General features: G+C 36.0%; 1 protein-coding gene across 1 annotated transcript; it reads right to left on the bottom strand.

The window, feature by feature from the left end:
- LOC109206505 (ABC transporter B family member 19) lies at positions 11,843 to 19,981 on the bottom strand. The gene is made up of 10 exons (XM_019369331.1): positions 19,465 to 19,981; positions 19,314 to 19,368; positions 18,700 to 18,875; positions 18,050 to 18,250; positions 17,027 to 17,286; positions 16,603 to 16,919; positions 16,289 to 16,512; positions 15,297 to 16,116; positions 14,962 to 15,203; positions 11,843 to 13,344 (listed from the first exon to the last, which is right to left on the bottom strand). The coding sequence occupies exons 1-10, from the start codon at positions 19,708 to 19,710 to the stop codon at positions 12,136 to 12,138; spliced, it is 3,750 nt and encodes a 1,249-aa protein (XP_019224876.1). The 5' UTR covers positions 19,711 to 19,981; the 3' UTR covers positions 11,843 to 12,135.

Genomic DNA, 23,081 nt, shown 5'->3' with positions numbered 1-23,081 from the left:
CGCGAAGAAGGATTTTTAAGTGCTGGGCAGAATGTTTTATAAAGGCGATTCCGCGATTTTGAGGTTAAGAACCTCCATTGTTGAGCGATTTTGGAGCTTGGGAGAGCTAATTGAAGAGGGATTCAAGGGGAATCACCTGGAGGTAATATTTTTGAACTCAATACTCATTTCTATTGTGAAATCTACCTAGAAATTCATGGAAATTAAGCCTAAAATTGAAGAACTAGGGCTTGGAAATTGGAGATTTTTAAATTGGGATTTGATAGGCCATTTGAGCTCGGATTTGGGAGTTCTTGATATGTATGAACTCGTGGAAAGATAGGGAATCTATTGATGTGAAAATTTTTGAGTTTCGAAAAGTGGGCCCGGGGCTCGGGTTTTGGTAATTTCGGAATTTGTGCCCGTTATTGTTTGTTTTCGCTTGGGCTTTGTTCTCTTAGCATATTGTGATGTATTCGCTTTGTCTTTGGATAGATTCGACGCGCGTGGAGGCCAATTTGAGGGGCAAAGGCGTCACGAGCTAGGTATTTTCGCCGGTTCGAGGTGAGTAATGATTGTAAATGATATCCTGAGGGTTTGAAACCCCGGATTTGCACATCATAGTGCTATATTGAGGTGACTTGCACGCCGGATAGCGAACGTGGGGTAGAGCACCGTTGGGGATTGCTCGGTCCGTCCCGATTGATGAGTTTACTGCGTATTTGTCTGAGATTACTTGTTATCATCACAATTTGGGCTGATTGCCATATTTGGGTTTCGTGCCAGCTATTTGAACCCTTCAGGGATTGTTGTTGAAAATTCCTCACTGATTTAATTATATACTTGAGCTCAGTCACGTATTTTCCACTGTTTTAAAACTCAGCCAAGTTTATTATGCCTTAAATGCTTGAAATGATATTCTCAAAAATATTTTAGGCTGAGCATCATGTCTTACTGTTGCCCGAGTGGCTTGTTGATCTTTGACTGGGTAAGGCCGAGGGCCTGTATTGTGAGGATACGTTTGGATCGGGCTGCACGCCGCAACAGTGTTATACTGATATTGATATGAGGTTGAAGGCCTAGATTGATGCCACGAGATGGCTTGATACTGCGCTTGGGCCGTAAGGGGCCCCTCCCAGAGTCTGCACACCCCCAGTGAGCGCCGTCGACGATAAACGGATCGGGCTGCACGTCGCAGCGGTATGTGGATCGGGCTGCACGCCGCAGCGGTACTAGTACTGTTCCGTGTGTTTACTTTATTTTATTTGCTTGCCTTACCTGTTGTCGTGCGACTTCATGAGATATCTACCGGATTGCCTGACATTATCTGTTAATTGAGTGTGGTGCCCGAGGAGCGGACTTCTGTGCTTATCTGCACTATTTGAATTGCATTCCTTTGCATACTGTTGAAAAAGTCATTTCCAAAAGAGGTTTTAAACTAAACTAGATATTTCTAAAGATTTCACAGCTTCACTGTTTTTCTCAAAAGGTTTTACACTACTTCTATATAGCATGATGATAAGACATACGTGATTTCTTACCGCTCAGTTGTTATTTACCTTTATTACTCACTGAGTTGGAGTACTCACTTTACTCCCTGCACCCCTTGTGCAGATGCATGTATTTATTCACCCGGTAGCAGGTTTGGCTGATCAGAGTCAGAGATATAGGAGTTTAACGAGGTGACTGTCAGCGTTCGCAGCATCGTTCTTCTCCCTTTGTTCATTATTCTTGATTAGTGTATTTTTAGACCTTGAGGTTGTACTTACATTCTAATAGGTGCTCGTGACTTGTGACACCCCGTTTAGGGCTGTGTGGGATTGTAATTCCGCTAATTAATATTATTAAGTCATATTTTAGTTGTTTATTCATGTTTAAATTATTTTTGAAAAGACGAGTTGGGTTAGTTGGCTGGCCTCGTCTTCACGACATGCGCCATCACGACCAGTGCGGGGTTTGGGTCGTGACAACGTAATATACATATGTCGTAGTTGGATTTCTAGGTCTGATGTTTTACCTGAAACCAGTCTATATCACTTCTAATCTTGCTCAAATTTGGTATATAGCCTCGTTTAGTTATTCTCAACCAATTTCAATCACACCCACTCATTCAATCCAAACAGAAAAGGAAGAGAGAAGAAAAACGAAGCAGAAATATATTTTTTCTCTCTTAGTTTTTGCTTCTGATTTTCTTTGATGTGAGATCAACCTTACCTTTTCATCCCACTAATTTTTTTGCATAACTTGCAAGAAATTTTGCTAAACTATGAGAGCAAAAGAGAAGAGATAGAAGAAGAAATACAAGGAGAGAAGGGGGGGGGGGGGGGAGCCAAAATAAACATGTAATTTTTTTGAGAGAGAATATAAAAGAGAGTAGTTTTTTTAAGAGTTGGCTATATAATGCTAATTGTTTGGGGCTATCTTTGCCAAACTTAATATAAGGCTAAAAAATTACCAATTTCTGTTATGTGTTGTTACAGGATGCCAATTTTTGTAAAAATGGCGTGGGGTAGCCACTATTTAATGTGGTATTTATTTTTTATCCAGCAATTCTGATGTTGAGCAAAAATAGCCTCTACTCTATTAAAATTAATATGAAAAGATATTTTTACCCTTTCTTCCATTTATTTTCTTCCCAAACCTCGCTTCTCTCTCGATTAAGGACAGTCAAAGAAAATATGGTTGAAAATGGACATGACAATGTCCCTCGGCATGGTTCAGGAAATAGGAGAAGTGTTGGTCTTCTTGATGCTTGTCTAATACCAGGAGTGATTCCATTTGCACTGTGTCTTTTCTTCTCAAAGTTGGTAGCATACACATTTTTGTACTGGTTGCTGTTTTACCTTAGTCAAACAGGTATACCAATAGAGAAACTTATACCATTGGAATTCGGAGGTACAAATTCAGATTGCGGAGTTAGATGTGTCAAGGACAATCGGCCCTGAACTTATAGTTGGATGTTCAAAAATTAAGGATACTTGGTCCTTAACTTAGAGTTACAACCACAGAATTTAAGGACAGGCAGTCCTTAACTTAGAGTTACAAGCACAAAAATTAAGGGCAGGTAGTCCTGAACTTCGAGTTCCAATTCAAAAGTTAAGGAAATGTAGTCCTGAACTTAGAGTTACAAGTTCAAAAGTTAAGGACAGGTAGTCCTAAACTTAGAGTTACAAGTTCAAAAACTAAGGACAAGTAGTTCTTAACTTACACTTACAAGCTCAAAAATTAAGGACAGTTAGTCCTGAACTTACAGTAACAAGCTCATTAGTTAAGGACACTTGGTCCTGAACTTAGAGTTGGAAGTTCAAAAATTAAGGACACTTGGTCCTTAACTTAGAGTTACAAGCATCGAAATTAAGGACAAGTAGTCCTTAACTTAGAGTTACAAGCACATAAATTAAGGACACGTAGTCCTAAACTTCGAGTTCCAAGTTCAAAAGTTAAGGACATGTAGTCCTGAAATTAGACTTACAAGCTCATAAATTAAGGATAGCTAGTCCTGAACTTACAGTAACAAGCTCATAAGTTAAGGACACTTGGTCCTGAACTTTATGAGCAGAAAGGTATTTTCGTCCGGGAGGATAAAGTTTATTAAAGCAGTGGCTAAAGACTAAAGACATTTTAAACAGTGGCTCAAAAGTAAATACATATTTTATTAGTGGCTAACTGTGCACTTCCCACCCAATTTTTCTTGAATTAACGCCTTTAGGCAATAAGTCCAGACTAAACCCCAGACCGGCCCAAATATTTTTCTTCTGAGATGGCCTATCGAGGAGGATATTGCCAATTTGCCATTATGGTTTACGAACTCTCTTATTAATGTTTCTGATTTCAGTTGTACGATTTGCTCCTCAATTTTAACTGGGTAAATCGAAACTAAATCTGGTTTCCAAGTTAAAAGAGTAAATCACAATTCAAACTAAAAAACTTACGAATTTACTCCCAAAAAGATAATATAATAAAAGTGTCTTCCATATAAACCGTTTTCACTTATGTATAGGCCAAAATTTGCCCTAAGGATATTTAGCGTAATGTTGGTCGAGGTCGATCAGGATACAGCAAAATTCATGGCCGAGATGCCAACCATGACCTAGGTCGAGCATTGTGTAAAGAACAGTAACGGCTATTGTTTGAAATAGGATATTAAAGAGAATATTCTACTGAATATTGATAGTAGCCTATATTATGCGATGTAGATGCTATTTATGCTCTAAATTAACCATACTTTATTAATGTTTTAAATGCTAAATGATGACAAAATGCTCTAATTGAGGTTTTTATGCTTTGCAGGAGCTACTCCGAGTTAGGAGGAGGATATAGAGTGTTTTGGGGTCAAATATGTAGATACAAGACCAATCAAGAAGAGCCCGGATGAAAACGAGCCAGAAAAGGCGAAGAAAAAAACTGGGCAACAATCCACCGTGACCGCGGTAGGGCCGTGGCTGGAACGCGGTGAAAGAAAGGCGAAAAACAGAAAGTCTAAAATGACCGCGGTCGATCTGGAGAAGGCCAAGAAAGTTTAAGTGCTAAAGTGCAAAGCGTGGGAAACTTATCATAACCCTATATAAACTCAACAAACTCGCCCAAGTGAAGGTTAAGCTTGTTTTTAGACTCAATTGGAGGCAAGAACAAGTGTGAGAAGATCAAGACACCATTAGAGTTTTTCATTCTTCTTCATGTTATCATTATTTTGTGAATTATGAATTATCTTAGGGTTTTATCTTGTTTTACCATGAGTAGCTAAACATTTAATCTAGGGTTGATGGAACCAATTGTTGGATGAAATGTTGATTACATTTTGATATAATTAAGCCGTTTCTTATTCTATGATTTGTTCAACTATGTATTTTCCTGTGATTAGTTGAAAGGGACCTTGATTAATCGTGTCTAGTTACCTTGTGTTGCTTGAGAAAGAACACTAGGTTAGATTGTTGTTGAACAACACCACTTTTGGGTAAGTTAAGAGATTAATTACTTGAATTTAAAAGCGGGGTTAGAGATAGCGAAGCTTTGGTGGAATACTTCTGACTTGCATAAATTGTTAACTAGAGTAGTTCGAGAGAATGCTTCTAGTAAATTATCGTAATCGATCGAGAGATAATTGCGGTAACCTAGAACTCATATTTCTTATAGAATATTACGGCGAGATTATAGCTAACGTGTCAGGAATTAATCCGACAATTGGGGAAATCAATAACCCTAGACCATTTTACCTTTGAATTCAACTCTATTCTTGATTATTGCTAGTTTTATTATTGTTTCTCATTAGTTAACTCAATTCTACTCATTATCTATTAAAATCTTGCATCCGGGGATTGTTTGGGCTATTCATTAGCAGTGTTAAAAGTTGTAGTAAATAGGTTAGTTCCCTGTGGGATTCGACTCCAGACTGAACCAGACTATATATTTGCAGCGACCGCTTAGTCCTTTTTATAAGGCGTAGTTGGGCGTGATCAAATATTCTCTGCACTTGTACGATTAGGATTTGTTAGAAACATGTCTTGTATAAATAGAAAAAGAGATAATGGGATAGGGCATGTAATATTCACTTGATAAGAACACTTAAAAAGATTCTCTTTCTCCAGCAAAGATACAAACTTTACCTTTTCATCAATATTCTTACTCACATTATTCCATACTTTTCCATCCGATCCGAGAATAGTTCGAACATTCTAGGATTTGTGTGTCACTTATCATAGTCAGGAGGAACAATCATCTACCTCATTCGTTACTGGATGAATCACTCCCCCTATTTACTTAAATGTCATTTATTGTTATTTATTGCTAGTCACTCCTCCATTATTGTTCATACCTTTTATTGGAATATCAAACGTGTGTTATTTTCAATCTCACGTTGATTTTGTCTTACATTATCCGTGTTTTCAAGATCTATATCTAAAGATATTATCATTAACTAAGTTTAACCCTTCATTACATAAAATATAATAATTTAACCGAAAGTTTATACTTTATGGTCAAACAACTTAATCATCATGAAAGTACATATCATTTAATCATCGATAGAGTGATTAATACTTGTCTTTTATTCATTTAATGTAAATATCGGATATGGATCCAAGTGCAAAGCTCAAGTTGTTGCACAAAACAAATGGATGCAATACAAGTATCTTCCTTATAAACTATTATCAATTAAATTGCGAGAAAAACTTATGTGCAAAAAACATGTATGGATTTTATTGGTTTTGATGTAAATATATGGGGTAAGGTTTTTATGGTGCTAAAAGAATGGGTATGCAAGAATTGGTTTTCATCGAGCTAGTACTGTATGTTAGGTGCGTTAACTTTTTTAGTAGAAAAAGATAAAGAAGTAGCAAAGTAAAGGCAGAAGAGAACAAAAGAATACGGATCTGGAAAAGGACTGAAGAAGTAATTGGCTTTGGCCCCTCTTCTGATTCTCACAAGATAAAGAGCAACCTATCTAACAGACCAACAGTCAAAATTTGTAGGCTCTTAACTCTATCTCCATAACAGAAACAAAAACAGTGAGTCTTTCTTTCAAAAATGTACCCCAGTTAGCAGTTGCCCTGACTTTATTATTTATATGCTTCTGCAGTTTGTTTAATTTTCATCCGTCCACTCTTCTTTTCTTCTTTTAGAGCTAACTGTCAAATTTCGTGTATGTTGCCAGGTAAAATTTGGTTCTGGCTAACTATCTTGACTCCAATCAGAGGTCGTTTGGTAGCTGGTTAGAAGAAAGGTTATTCATGTATAAGGAGTAACATAACTTATACCATGTTTGGTAGGCAATAGTTATTTTGTATAAAATTCAGCATAACTAATATCATGTTTGGTTGACATTTTTCAATTATGCATAAATAATACATGTATAAGTTATGAGTCAATCTGTGTATTATTTTATGCGCGGTAGAAGATGGAATAACTAATACATGTATTAGTAATACATGGATAAAATACTGAAATGACAAATTTACCCCTATCACTTTACACATAAGGCTTCCTTATTTCTCCGCCAACCCATCAACAGGTTTCACTTGCTTTCACTTGCTTTCACTTGCCAACTATATACCTTGTCTTCTCTCATTTTTAAAGAACAAACTAGCAAAAGCAAACTAGAGAAGCCACTAGAAAATGGAAATACCAAAACTAAGAAGTGAAAATCAAATATGTCTAAACTTCACATAGTTCAGTAGTATGACGAAGAAGTGAAAGTAACACCCAAAGTTCCTAACTAAATTGTTTCCTACATAAATGGAAAGAGAGAAAAAACAATGCAAAAGAAGGCTAGGGGTATAGTTGTAAACAAGCATTTTACTTTAAAATTTATATAATGTATATCAATTTCTAATACAACAAACCAAACATTCAAAAAAATAATCTCTGCATAACTAATACCTGCATAACTAATCCCTGCATTACTTATCCCTACATAAATAATGCCTGCATAACTAATACATGTATAACTAATACCTGTATAACTCTAACCGGCAACCAAACGACCCCTTATAGTATTAATATCAACTACTACCATGTTTTGCTGCTGCTTTTTCTGTTGGGCCTCTTAATTCTAATGGGAGTTTCCTACCAAACAGGCTTAGTCAAAAGATATATGGTGTAGAAATTATTTTAACTATACAGTAATTAGATCTAGAACCGTCAAAATGAATTAGATTTTTTCAGCATAGCCTGTTTGGTCAAGCTTGTCGAATTATAGAAGCACTTTTTTGAAGAAAAAAAACTGTTTTTTTTTTTTTAAAATTGAGTTGTTTGGCCAAGCTTTTGGAAGAAAAAAAAAGTGCTTTGAGGAGAAGCAGCAGCTGTTTTGGAGAAAAAAGTAGTTTATCTTCAAAAGCATTTTTGAGAAAAATACACTTAGAATCAGTTTTTAAAGTTTGCACCAAACACTAATTGCTGCTTGAAGTGCTTTTCAAATTAATTAGCCAAACATAAATTGCTTTTTACCAAAAGCACTTTGAAAAAAGATGCTTTTCAAAATATGATGATTTTTGCCGCTTGACGAAACAGGCTATAAATATCTGAAGCTTTTCAGCTGAGCCTCAGTCAGCTGCCTCATGGTGCTAGATTGGGCTGGTCCGTGAAGCCGAACATACATCTGAAAATTTTGAACAAAAAGAAATAAAAGAATAGCAAAACTCTAGACTAAACTGAACAAAATAAGGAACACAAGAGAGTTTCTTAACCTATATACTTTCAAAAATTGATCGTTTGTTCTTTTTGAACTATAATGGAGGAAATAGTTAATGGGATTTTTATATATTTATACATTATTTGAAATCTTATCCCGAAAAATGTCTATGTTTTGGTATTTACCCGACCTAAACACATTTTAGTTATAAAATATGTACAATTCACATATATATACAACTAATTATATATCATACAATTTATCTACAGTTTTCATGCACTATTTCTACCCTTATATACAACTACAATATCATACAACTTAAATATAATTTTTATACAATATTGTTCAACTTACCTACAATATTTAAATAATATATATATATATATATATATATATATATATATATATATATATATAAATATATAAACAACAGAATATAATTTTACTACAGTTTCGTAAGTATAATGTATGTCACGTCGTCATCTTCTTCTTCTTCTTCGAGTTTCGATCTGAAATTCAGCCAAAATCAAGTCTAGTCATCACCAAAACACCCTCAAAATTCAGATATAAACTCCAAATCATATTCCTAATTGTTTGCAACAACACCCAATCCAAGCAAATAATATTTTTTGAAAACCCAAATTCGAATTCAAAGCTTTTTACTAGCTGTCAATGGTGGAAGTGCTACTCTTGTTTCCTTTGCTTTACATTACTGGAATTAGGGATTGAGAGATAGAGAGAGACGTAGAGAGAATTCCCAATTGTTTGCAACAACACCCAATTCAAACGAATAATATTTTCTGAAAATCCAATTTGAATTCAAAGCTTCAAAGCTTTTTAATGGTTGTCAATGATGGAATTACTGCTCTCTTTTCTTTTGCTCTATATTATTGAAATTAGGGATTGAGAGATAGAGAGAGACGTAGAGAAAGAGAGCGCGCAGGAGAGAGAGAGCGCGCATGAGGAAGAGAGAACAAGGATGAGAAATAATTGATTCCTAATATAAAGGGATACTCATTTAATTCCTGAAGTGTATATAATTGGTAAATTAGTATATATGAGGTAATTAAATTAAAACTTGAGTAAAGAGGATAATAAAGTTTCCAATAGTGTATGGGTATATTAAAAATCCCATAAGTAAATAAGTAACGCAAAAGAGTTTTACTTGTTTCAGGAGAAGCCTCATTTTCTATTTTATAATTGATGAATGTTAAGGAAATTGAATAGGGTTCTCTAAAAAAAAAAAAAAATAAAATAAAGTGCTAGCCCCCCAAGCTAGCCCGCTGGCTCGTTTAGAACTGACTTGGGCTAGAATTTTGCTGAGCCCCTTTAAAGGAAGGATTTTGCTTGCCTGGGCTATTGCATTCTATAATTCAATCGGATTAGGTTGAATTGAGTCAGCCCATTTTGACAGCTCAAATTAGAGCCGTCAATATGGGTGGGGCCGGACTAGTCCAGTCCAACCTACGTGGGCTTTAATAATTAACGAGCTGGGTTGGGCTAGCCCATCATTTTGATGGCCTTATAATGGTCAGCCCACCCCAGCTTACGTGGGTTTGTGGGCTCCCACGGGCCGGCCCATCATTTTTTTAAAATATAATTTTATACTTTTTCTTTAAGTTCTAACAAAAAAAACATAGATAAATATTTAAAACTTAAAAAAATCTTATTGGAAAATTTTCACAAAACTAATAACTTTTTATATTATTCCAATATATTACAATAAACACTAAAAAAGTAAAAGACAAGATCATTTCATTCACTAAAAGTCAAAACTCAAAGCAAACTATTCAAGAGAACGTCCATGACGCTTATGGGATGTCCAACACATGATCTTCATCAAACACATTTGAATCCGCTTGTTAGAAGGTTGTTTTAACATCTTCGCTTTCATCTACATTTACAATTCGTTTGCAATATTAATTAGTTAATATTAAGAATAATTAAAATTTTAAAACTAATTAACGTTTCAAGACTTTGATCTTTTAATATGATGAGCTTAATAAACTTTCAGCTTGGGATACTCTTCTTATTATTTTTTGTCATATAAATATTTATTTTATATATTTTAAATACATAGTTTTATTAGGCCCACGGGCCGGGCCGGCCTCAGTCAAGCTCACGGGCCACAGGCTTACTTGGGCTGGGCTTAAAAGCCTCATTTTTAAATGGGCTCCAAAAATTCTAGCCCAGCCCAGCCCTGCTAAATTTTTTTTTTGTTTATATTGCAAGTTTATTCTTCATACTTTCGGTGCATGACATCATGAAACGACGACAAACAATACGATTATCCAAACATTGTATACATCAAACGATACAGTATAATATCGTACAATATTATAAGATACATTATGAAACGATGCATAACAACCATCCAAAAAAGCTGTAGGTACACTCTAATTTGGATATCTATATTCTAAAGATTCTAAATCATGGAGTTTGGAAAACATTATTAGGTTAGGGGATCATGCGGAAAATGATATGTTAAGACGAGTCCTCCTTCCTCAAGAGGCAAGACCCAAGTGGCAAAAGTTTGGAGGCATAAATGACTTCACTTGATGCAGCTAATAATTCATGCTGAAAGGGAGTGGGTCCAAATAATTTTAACCTCGACAGTGCTACACATTGATCTGAGCTTCTCATTAATGCTCTCTGGTTTCACTGCCATCAATCCATAAGTCTTTGCTTTCTTCTTTGGTGTCTAAAAACCTAGTGAACTGTAAACACACTGACTCACAATTTAGAAGCTAAAGAAATTCACTGATTGGAAGCCTTTTTGAGTTTCCTTACAACATATTCACAGACGCATATGGGTTGTCCTTGTAAAGTTTCTTTTAGTGAATGTAATTATCACTTTCATACAACTGACTCTTTTCACTTTAGCCACAGAGAAGCCACACTAAGCCAGAGTCCTTATTGCTGACACTGTAGATCTAAACATGGTAGGGTCACTACTTTGAAACACAAAGTGAACAAACAGCCTTCTTTTATACTTCTTCTTTAATTTCATATACTTTCATTTGATGTTGGCATTTCATGTTCTTCTCCTCCTACTTGTGTTTTTTTAACAATAATTCAATCCATATGGATCCAATGAATGTCTCAAGTTCTACTTTGTATGTCTAACTAAATTCTTGACAAAATGGGAATAGACAAGTCCGAGTAGGGAATTAGGAAATGTACGAGAAGGTGTTTGTCGGGTTACGCTGAGTAGATTAGTGGTGCTCGGGAATTGTCATTGCAATTTTCATTCATCCTTGGGCTGTTGGACCTTACTTGTGAAATTACATTGGATTTGTTGTTGTTGTTGCTTGTTGGATGGTTCGATTAGTCTCTATCCTTTATTTAAGTTGGACGAACGATTTACACATCAGTATTACTACGGACCTTCACTAGACTTTCCTTTGACTAGCCATACCCCTAAGTTTGGCTGGCGGTGTGCAAGGGCAACTAGATGCATGACGCCCAGACAGACGCGACATGACCTAAGCTCCACAGCTTGGGCGCAACTTGGGTTAAAAGACTAAAGAACCAAATTTTTTTCTTGATCTTAAGAGAAAAAGGTGCTTATCTAAAACTACAAATAACACCAGAGCAAACACATGCTGGAGAAAAAGTTGGAAGGCAATAAAAGTTAAGTTGAGCTGGAAAGTAAAAAAAAAGTTGTGGGTCTTTTGCTTTTTCAGTGTTAGAAAAACACATACAAAAGATGAAAGAATGGGAAAGCAAGCTAATGAATAATCCAACCAGATACAGAAAAGTTCAATGCTCCGTGGATAACAATATTTTAACATATAATATTCTCCATAGGGAATAGAGTTGGAGACTTTTCCGATGATATAATATTGACCGTGACATTCCCATATCTACAACTATCAGCATCATCATCATAATCAATAAAAGCAAATGAAAGCAACAGTTACTAGGACCCAAACATTGTCACTCCCCCAAAACACTAGGCCATGTTACTTGCTTCCATAAAAATAAAAATTAAAAAAAAGGAAAAAAAAGAAATTAAATTCTTCCAATTTTCATATCCGGTGGTGTTGTAGTTGCAATAGTCTAGAATATGCACCTTCTGGCCTGCTGATTAACTCAGAATGACTTCCTTGCTCAACAATACGACCATCTTGCACCACCCCGATGCTGTCCACATGACGAATTGTTGATAACCGGTGAGCCACAAGTACAGTGGTTCTACCTCTCATCAACCTTTCGAGTGCTTCTTGTAATACGCATTCGGATTCAGCATCAAGTGCACTTGTAGCCTCGTCGAGTAGGAGTATTGATGGATCTTTAAGAACGGCCCTAGCAATTGCAATCCGTTGTTTCTGTCCTCCCGAGAGTTGAACACCTCTCTCACCAACTGGGGTCTTGTAACCTTCAGGCAAACCACTAACAAATGTGTGCACATTTGCTGCTCGGGCCGCTTCAACAACTTCTGCTTCTGTTGCACCCTCTTTACCGTAGGCGATATTCTCAAAAATACTAGCTGCAAACAGAGCTGGCTCTTGTTGCACCAACCCAATTTTAAGCCTAAGGGATTTCAAGTTTAATCTCCTTATATCTTTCCCATCAATCATAACTTTTCCACCTGTTGGATCATAGAACCTTTCAATTAAGGCTATAACGGAGCTCTTTCCCGAGCCACTTGCCCCCACAAGAGCTTGGCTTTGACCAGCACGAATCCTAAGATTGAAGTCCTTGAAAACTGAAACATCCGGTCGTGAAGGATATGCAAAATCAACATGGCGCAATTCAATATCCCCTCTAATTGATTCAACTGGATCAGCTTCAGTGTCATCAGGATCGACCCTAGTTGAGCGATCAAGAATGGAAAATACAGAACCAACAGCTTCACCACCCCTAACAATCTCGGGTGCTAAACTGACGGTTTCAGCAACTGAATTGGCTGTGATCACAAGGACTACAAAGACCTTAATCACCTTGGAGAAAGTCGAGACCCCTTTGCTAACAAGGTGTGCGCCATACCAAAGAATTAGAGCCTCAGAAGCATAAAGAGCAAGTTGTGATATACCAAATAAGAGTCCTGACATTTGGCTGCGTCGAAGACTTTGCATTTGTGGAACTCTAAGCTCTTGGGAGAACAAAGAAATGATCTTTTCTTGAGCATTGAAAGCTGCTACAGTTCTAATATTGCTTACTCCTTCTCCAGCAATCATGCTAGTCTTTGCATGCGCTTTGGCTGTGTCTCCAGCAAATCCTTTCAGTGAGAGTTGCTATATCATGCATGCAAAATAAAACGTAAATTAACAACTAGAACACTGTTTATGAACTGTACTGAACTCGAGTAACTGTAATAGAAGGATGGTGGCAGGAAAATAGATTTTCTACGCATGCAAATACAAATTCTGCTCTCAACTCACTTGGTAGTGGGCCCACATTTAGAAACTCTGTTTCAGAGTAGTAAAATCATTTGTTTTATAGGTGTCTCAACTCTCAAGTGGTAAATCAAACACACTAGGGGACATATTAATGTTTGGAAGTTTCTGAAATTAGGGAATCGTTAAAAGAAAAGGAAATGAAAGCCAAGGACACGACAAAAATAATTGTTTATCCCTTCTACATGCTACTCACTATTTAAGTTATTGAGCTGTATAAGATCTGTGACTCAAAAACTCTGCTAGCTAGGCACATGACTGGCATTTCTGACAGTTCTCTCATAAAAAATGCACATATGAGCAGTAAAATGATAAAATTACAAACAGAAAAAAGGTGGCTCCAGTTTGTCAATATACAAGATGATCACGGGTAAAAGAATCTCTGCTACTTCTGAGACTCTGGCATGAATATCTAGTAGCCCAAGAGACTAGAAAGTCAATTATTCAATCTAACCCATCCCCACCTCCAGTCAATTTTTTCTCTGACATTCACTCCTTGGATGTCTCTATTTTTATTTTTAACTAGACAGCAAAAACTTAAAAAAAAAGGATAGTAATTCGAGAAGAGAAGTGGAGCCTTGGCATAACTTGTAAAGTTATTGTCATGTAACCAGGAGGTCACGGGTGCGAGCCGTGGAAACAACCTCTTGCAGAAATGCAGGGTAAGGTCATGTACAATAGACCCTTGTGGTCCGGTTCTTCCCCGGACCCGGCGCATAGCGGAAGCTTAATGCACCGGGTTGCCCCTTTTAGTAATTCGAGAAGTGGACAACCAAAAGAAATAACTCGAATTTAAAAATAAAAAAAAAAGTGTTGTTCAGTGACATTGGTCTTGATGGGTGATGGGGAGTAATAGAATCTTTACAGTATTTACTGCAATTGCTAGTAATAGGTGCGTTTTTAATTATGGGGTACTTTTTAAGCGAGTCTCGAAGAACTAAAGCAGCAGAATCGGAGAAGCACATGCATTGCACCAGAATGGTACCATATTCTACTTACTCCTCTTGTCCTATGCTATTTAGAAAGTACACAGAAGCGGGATTCCAAGCAACCACTTCAAATTTTATTAGTAATTTAAATGTAATGAATTTTTATACTACCGGATTACTAATCTTATTTCTTGTGGACAGTTAGTTATCTAGGTGACTTAACAGTGTGATTTTTATTTACAACGTCAACTTTTGTAGTGGAGAATCTTAAATTAATTTACCATTGATGAAAATTCAGAAACTCAGGGTCCAAAATATAATCTTTACAGCGATTCTTAGGGCTGTAAAATCATTTTATTTTTCTTTTTTTCATTTTTAGATTTTCTTTAAATGCTACTAATAGAATCCGACATGCTTGCTTTAATAATTTCTTGAAAAGACCAACATGGTATTTGACAATGGGAACAAATACTTCTAATTAGGTGCAATGCTTTGAATGAAATAAGGGATTTAAGTATTTTTTTACCTGAGCAAAATTGGCCAAGACTAGAAGCGGAAATGTGGCAAGGATGAGAAGTGAGACTCGCCATTCGACTATAAATGCAACTATAAATGAAGTGAGAAGAGATGTCATATTCTGTAGTATAACGGAGATCCTCTCGGCAATGGCAGATTTAACATCTGCAGCATCTGTAGCTAAGCGAGCTGCAAGTAGACTTGAATTGTTCTCCTCCTCATCGAACCATCCCACTTCATTCCTTAAAATTGCTGAACAAGTTCAAAGCAAAAAACTTAGCTAAAAATCTTGTCGTTATAAACAACTTTAAAACAAAAAATTTTGAATTGGGTTAGAGAAAATACCTGCCAACATCATCCTCCGCACCCTGGTAGTGAGATTTTCTCCCATAATACTAAAGAAGTAATGCTGTATTAAATATGCTACAACAGCATAAAGGCCTGCCCCAATGTAAATGAAGACATATTCCTTTGTCTTTCTTTCCATGCTTGCAGGATTTCTATAGTAGAATACCTCAATCATGTTACTCATCACAATAGCAAAAGTTGGACCAATAAAACCAGAGAGAACAGACCCTACGGCTCCCATGATTGAATAAGGCCACTCGGGAGCATTTAGTTTGAGAAGGCGGCAGAAATAGCCCTGTGGTGCAGGATTTTTCCTCTCTGTTTCAGCATTAGAAATCATTTCGATACGTCCATCTGCACCGGTACTGTATGAATAGCTCAAATTCCTTAAACTTCCAGAGCGAAGGCTTAGAGACTTTGTAGATAGTGAACTGCTTAAACGAGATGAACGTGTACGACGAGTAGATGGATTTGAGAAGTCTCGGTTCCCAACCATTTCTTGGAATCTGATTAAAGAAGAATAAGCCCCACCTTTGGCAATCAGCTCTTCATGTGTTCCAGTCTCAACTACCTGCCCTTGCTGTATAACGGCAATTGAATCGACATTTCTAATTGTGGAAAGACGGTGAGCAACAACTACAGTCGTCCGGCCAACCATGAGACGGTCCAGAGCTTCCTGGACAATGCTCTCTGAACCAGCGTCAAGAGCACTAGTGGCCTCATCAAGCAGGAGGATCTTTGGGTTCTTTAACATAGCTCTTGCAATTGCAATTCTCTGTTTCTGTCCGCCAGATAGTTGAACACCACGCTCTCCCACCTGGATTTGGTATCACAGAATTCTGTTAGTATAAGTGCAATGCAGTACAGGTGGAACCAGTAATTCAATATTTTTTTCTTTTTGCTATGAGCAAGTGTAAACCATCTTAGTCGACGACCCAATTAAGTTCAATGCTCTAGGAAATCGAATGGTAAGGGTTGCACCAGCTAACCTGTGTGTTGTATCCGTTAGGAAGCAAGGTAATAAAGCTATGTGCATTGGCAGCAGAGGTAGCAGCCTCAACTTCAGCCATAGTTGCATCAGGCTTTCCATACAGTATGTTCTCAAGTATGGTAGTAGCAAATAATGCAGGTTCTTGATTCACAAGGCCAATCTGATCTCTCAACCATCTAAGTTGTAATGTCTTTATGTCCACATTGTCCAGCAAAACTTGACCTGCACGATCAAAACCATATTTTAGGTGGAATAACAGGTAAACACAACCACAAAATTTCTAACATTAGAGTAGCAGAAATCTTAGATTACCCTCGTTAGGATCATAAAATCTTTCTATGAGCGAAACAACAGTGCTTTTCCCTGAGCCACTGCCACCAACGACTGCAACTGTCTTTCCAGCAGGGAAGAAAATGCAGAAATCTCTGAAGATAATCACATCCGGTCTTGAAGGATAGCTGAAGGTCACATTTTTGAATTCAATGTTTCCATTGACCTCAGACAGGCACTTTCCATCTGCAAGATCTTGAACAATAGTAGGTTTCTGCTTGATGATCTCCATTAACTTGTATCCAGCCGCTTTTCCTTTACTAAACGCACCAAGATTGGAAAATGACTGACCCAAACTCCTGTAAAGCCAAGGTGGTTTCAACAAGCAATAACGGGTTACATGCACTGACCTAACATGAACATGGAAGTGATAATTATAAAAAAAAAATGTACTTCAAGGTCTTACATGCCACCAACAATGGCTGAGAAAATAGCAGTAAATGCCTTTCCTCCATCAGATTGTCCATTCCTGATGAAAACCCCGGCGTACCAGAAAACAAGGGCCCACGACATGCATGCTATTCCATAGGTACATCCCAAACCCAAGCCTTTGGCCATGCCAGCCTTGTATCCGAGCTTTAATGTGTTCTGAATTGCATCTGAATATGAATTGAGGGCTTTGCTCTCGCCCACATATGAGTAAACTGTTCTGACTTGTGCAATTGCCTGCAATGACAATGTAAACGCCATAAACTAGAAGAACTAGAAAGCTGAAGAAAAACAGCCTTTGCATTTTGTGCAAGTTATAGAACAAACAATCATAGCAGGCCCAAGAGGATATCGACGGTATGTCTGTTTTTGGCAATGGATTAGACATCAAAAACTTTCAAGATAGTGATATAGAAAAGGATATCAAAAGTATATCTATTTTGTGTGACAAGCGAAAATTTGCGGTCAAAAGATTTGGCTGGTAAATTTATTTTATTCCTAAAATAAGTCTTAGTCATCTTATTTAAATTATGATAAAGCAGTCTAAATCAATTGTCGAGTTCTTGTGCAAAAAATCCAGGCAAAAAACACAAACCAATATTATATATTTTTAATTAAAACTTCTGCAACCAAAAATCAGACTTGTAGTATTACAAACACATTTTGGTAAGTAAAAAGTATAAAGATAACTTTCATAATTAGAAAGATAACTTTCATAAAGTCACTTTAGAAAGATTTTGCTTTGATAATTAGAATAGCATGCTAAAAAAGGACATCCAGTGGCCAAAGGTACTCAAAAACTGAAAAAGAGATGGTGAACTTTATCATGGATGCACCGTCACATGTAGAAGGATTATTTCATCTTATGGTTTTCACTAAAATTAAAGTTCAGTGACCCTTTTTGTTTTCACTAATGTTAAAGTTGAAGAAAAATAGCCACTATTATAGCTAAAACGGAAAAGAGTTTAACTGCTATACACTAACAAGGATCATCGATTACCTGCTCGGCAATGATACCAGCATTGGCATAGGATTCTCGGCTTTTGGAGGTGAGACCAGTGAGAGTATAAGCATAAAGACCCCCAGCAAAAGCAATTCCAGGAATTACTGCCACACTGAGGAGAGCCAACCTCCATGCTGACACGAAACCAACCACCAACCCGGCCAAGAACGTCGAAAGGTAGTGGATGAAATTGCCCACCTAAAGTTTTAACGTAACAAATGTTGTTTCACATCAATTATTATTCATAACCATCATTAAAGTAAGAAAGATACAGTTAAATTAATTTGGCATTATCACCAAATATAAGGAAAAGCTGAAGAAAAAGACAAGCATTCCAAAACAAAACAAAAAACCATGAAAATAATGGCGTATGCTAGTAAGTTTTTGCTAACATGTGCCAAGAAAATGTTAGAATAGTTTTTCTGGGACCCACTTTGAATGAAGACTGAACACATATCATAATTCATATGTACATAATAAATTTCCTTGTTTAGCCTTACAGTTATGAATGCTACTAGATTTCACCGTTGCCCCTTCTGAACTTTTACTTAAATACTAGTACTACAGTGTTGGCATTGAATGAAAAATATGTGGGGCATGAAAAACATTAATATTAACACAGAAAAAATCAATAATGAGAAGAGGACCTTCTCACTGATAGCATCTTGGACCAGTAGAGTATCCGTTGAGACGCTGAAAACAATATCTCCTGTTCTAGCATCTGTGTCAAAAAACCCAACGTCCTGTTTCAATACTGCCTCTAAATATTTCTTCCTTAGTGCACTCACTTGCCTTTCTCCAGTATACATCCAACAACCAATCTCTGTATAGAAAATTAAAATATTCTTTGCTTAAAAACACAAACAGTTAAAAAAAAGATAAGAAAAGAAAAAGGGAATGAGAAAATTTTTTAACTGTAACACAGATGTAACAGATCTATGATAGAGACATGTGATAGGGATAATATAGAATAAAGAAAATACATGGGAATTTGACAATTAAAAGAGATAAAAGACAGAGAGACGGTCCAAGGACCACGTGCAAGCATGAGACCTAATCTTCGCTCCTACTGATCCAGTGTGAACTGGCTATAACTTAGCATAAATACAAACACTTGTAACTTTTTAATATCAATACTATTTGTATACAAACAAAATGTGTTCATTCGAGGCAAAGTTTGTTTCAGAATACCCATAAAACTTTTTAAACTTAAAAATATGTAAAAAATGAAAAGAATAAAAAAGTAGATCACTGAGCTCACCTGCGTAGGATGATGCACAAACTATCAACCCAAGATACACGAAATACAGAGCATACTGCAATTTAACAAAAAAATTAAAATCAGATCCATAATTGTTCATGGTAAAATGAAATACTTAAATTAACAATAAAAATTAATTTGATAAACTAACCTTTGATACTTCATGGACCATTTTGTGCAAATCCATTTGATTTTTGCCAAAACCATTTACCATTTCACCAAAAAGGAGAAAGAAAACAGGCATAGAAGAGCCATGAATAACAGCTCCAATACTTCCAGTAATCATAAGAAGATAATCATACTTATCAGCAAAAGAAAACAACTGATAAAATGGAAGACTTTGCTCTTTCTTCTTCTCTGCCTCTGGCATTGGTTTTCCTTCTGTAGTCTCCGCCATTGAACTTTAAAAAAACTCTCTTAGCTCAAAAAAAGAACTAACAAAAGAAACGAACAATAAATTATGTTGACGTCATTCAGAGATCTGTGCTATAAAGCAGAGCATTTAGAGATTGAAGAAGAGAAATTGGAAGAGTAATTAAGTAACTCAGTGAGTGAGTGGTTTTTAGCTCACAGAAAATGGAGAAAGGTGTAAGACCAGTAGTCAAAGGGGATGGAAAAAAATAACGTAAAAGTGTGTGCAAGTGAGAGTGAGACGTCGTTCACTTCACCAAAACTATACTTATATATAGCAGCAGATATTAAGAGAGAGGGACTTTTATTGATTGGTGGGGGGTGGGGGGTGGGGTGTTTCTGGGGGTCTTATTAGTAAATTTTCTTTTTCATGTTATAAAATATAAAATCGCAAAAATATACTGTACGGCTTCTTTTTTTTCTTATTCTTTTTTGCAAGTTCTTTTCATATTTTTTTACTGAGTTCAACGGAATCTAGTGATCTTTTTCTCTTTTTCACTCTGCTCTGAGTCTTCGATTTTTGCGCTTCCTTATGGCATACTGCGACACTGAGCCATTAATTTCCGGTGTTTATTTCCCATATTTTAAATATACTTCATTGAAATCTTTAAAGGAGAGGTATGTAGGGGGGAAATGCTTTTCTAAATGAAAGAATTCCATCCTAGGTCAGTCGACCCAATTTCAGAATCAAAAATAGCTTATGTTTTGGAACTTTACCTGGCATAGCCTATTTTGCAGATAATGCATAGCCCATTTTCATCGGTTAACCTAGCGACAGCCTCTTTTATCCTTCTTTTTTCTTTCTTCAACTTTCAGAGTAAAGATATCGATCGAGAGGTCGCTGGAAAAGTTAACGATGTCATCGGAAAATAAATATGACGGTGGATAACATCCTTTACCCATTTTTTCCTTCAATTTTCAAGTTAAAGAGGTCGACGATGAAGTCAGTGAAGTCATCGGAGAATGAAAAAGAGGTCTGGTGTTGTATTCAGACAATTTTCAAGTTCTTCAGATGATGTTCCAGTTTTATCTTCTTTTATAAAACAATTCCATCTCCCCGCCCCGCCATGGCCAAATTACATTTGTTGGCATTTTACAGCCATAAAACTCGAAATCCGCGCGACTCCCAAATCTTCGCGTGCTATGGACCACGCCTTCTGGCGTGGGCCCGGAGGGATCGGGAACCGAATCGCCTAATAATTGTCCTGGACATCAAATGCGACCAAAGAAACCATTGTCACCGCCCCGCCATGACCAAATTACATTTTTTGGCATTTTGCGGCCACAAAACTGGAAATCCGCGCGATTTCCAAATTTTCGTGTGCTATCGGAGGGATACGGACCCGGATCGCCTAATATTTGTCCTCGACATCAAATACGACCTAAGAAACTATTGTCATCGCCCCGCCATGACCAAATTATATTTTTTGACATATTACGGTCATAAAACTCGAAATCCGCGCTATGGACCACGCCTTCAGATGATGTTCCAGTTTTATCTTCTTTTATAAAACAATTCCATCTCCATCTTCTCTCCTCTTTAATTTTCAGATCTAACTTCCTCTGAAAAACTCTCTTTTGATATTTTGATACTGAAATAGAGGTGTAATATTGAACATAAGATGTGTTCTGGTATAAATATTGTATAACCACTATTTATACACACTTATACATTATTGTATAGTTGTGTATAAATATTTATAATTGTGTATAAATATATATAATTATATATAAATGTATATATGTTCATAACATCACTTATCTTCTTCTTCTTCTTTCTCTTATTCTTTTGATATACATTATTATACATTCCATATACAAGTTTATACATAGTTATACATCATTATACATGTACTGCATATGTATAATCAAATTATTTTTTTTCATGTTTTCTTCCTTTTTCTGGAATAATTCATGTATAAATCTACTTTCCTTGTTGATTCTCCGTCAAATCACGAACTTGTATCAATTGTTTCTAAATTTTACCATATAAGTAGAATCAGCGAAAAATTGGGGGACAACTTGCAGCAGTAAAGACAAATTGGGGGAGAAAGATCAAAATTAGACGACGGAAGAATTAGAAAATCTCATGACTTTATCTAAATAAGATAATTGTCCTGATTAAACTCCGTTGCCGGATAAAAAAGTTAGAAAATACTCATTTTTCAAATATTAGCCTATTATTTTGGGGCTACAGATTTGTAAAGTTATGACTGGGCTATTATGTTGCAAGTCAAATGTGTGAGTTGTATTTATGTGAAATTATTCCTTTCTAAATTGAAAAAAATAACGTCAGAGATGTGGTTTATAAAAAATTTAAGAATATCATATCCTCTTAATCGAAATACGCATACCCAATATTTCGCTCAAATAGTAAAAACTCGTGATGAACTTATAGCCCGTTTGGCCATGCTGTAAAAATAGACTTATTTTGACAAGTATTTTTCTTCAAAAAGTATTTTTGGTGAGAAACAATTTGTGTTTTGCTAATTTATTTGAAAAGCACTTTCTGAGCAGCAATTAGTGTATAACCAAACTTTTAAAAGCCGCTCCTAAGTAGATTTTTCTCAAAAATGCTTTTGAAGAGAAACTATTTTTTTCTACTTCTCCAAAACTGTTTATGCTTCTACTCAAAAGCAGTTTTTTCCCTCTAAAAACTTGGTCAAACACTTCAACTTAGCTTTTGACTTGAAAAGAAAAGCTTTTCCAAACAGGCTATCACTTTAATTATTAAAAGAAAACAGCTGTTTTATCTCTTAAAATAGTACAAAAATTGGTGGAAAGTATGAAATATTCGTTTAAGAACTAGTTTAGACTTTTATCATTATTAAAAAAGTGTAGCAGTATCATGTTTTTTTCATTTCCACTCTTTGGGGTGTAAAATTTGAAAGTTTTCTAAGATCATAAGAAAAACCGACATTTGTGACTAAAATACAGTAATGTCCTAAATAATAAAAAAATACAAGAAAATATTAATTAGCAACAGTACTAGTTTTAACTTAAAGCTAAAAATTCATAAACCTAGGATACCCTTCTATTTTTATCCTTTTCTTTTTTAATCAATGGCAGTGGTCTTTTCATAATCCAGGAAATATATTTCGAAATTTGTTTTAGGAAGTAATATTTGTAAGATATATGAGAAATTTAACATCAGGTATCCAACTAGGGGAGTATTTAATCAGTGTTTGATGCGGTAAAGTAAGAAAAGGCAAAATTCCTAGTAAAGTCACTCAGAGAGACATGCTGCGAATTTGATGATACAACTTTGCCGTGCTTGGTTTGAATAGGTGGGGCCATTTTCAATCAATATCTTTCATTTAACTATGAATTTTTCTACCGTATCCAATAAATAAAGCA

Source organism: Nicotiana attenuata, chromosome 2, assembly GCF_001879085.1.
Source record: "Nicotiana attenuata strain UT chromosome 2, NIATTr2, whole genome shotgun sequence".
NCBI classification, from domain to species: Eukaryota; Viridiplantae; Streptophyta; class Magnoliopsida; order Solanales; family Solanaceae; genus Nicotiana; species Nicotiana attenuata.
This window is presented reverse-complemented; position numbering and strand designations above follow the sequence as displayed.

Bases quoted from the DNA above. Each gene is read 5' to 3' on its own strand.
- LOC109206505 (XM_019369331.1), bottom strand. From the start codon at position 19,710: ATGGCGGAGACTACAGAAGGAAAACCAATGCCAGAGGCAGAGAAGAAG. The intron at 18,251-18,699 runs GTCCTCTTCTCA...TTAAAACTTTAG, and splicing joins AAGATGCTATCAGTGAGAAG to GTGGGCAATTTCATCCACTA. The intron at 17,287-18,049 runs GTAATCGATGAT...TTGTCATTGCAG, and splicing joins CTGGTATCATTGCCGAGCAG to GCAATTGCACAAGTCAGAAC.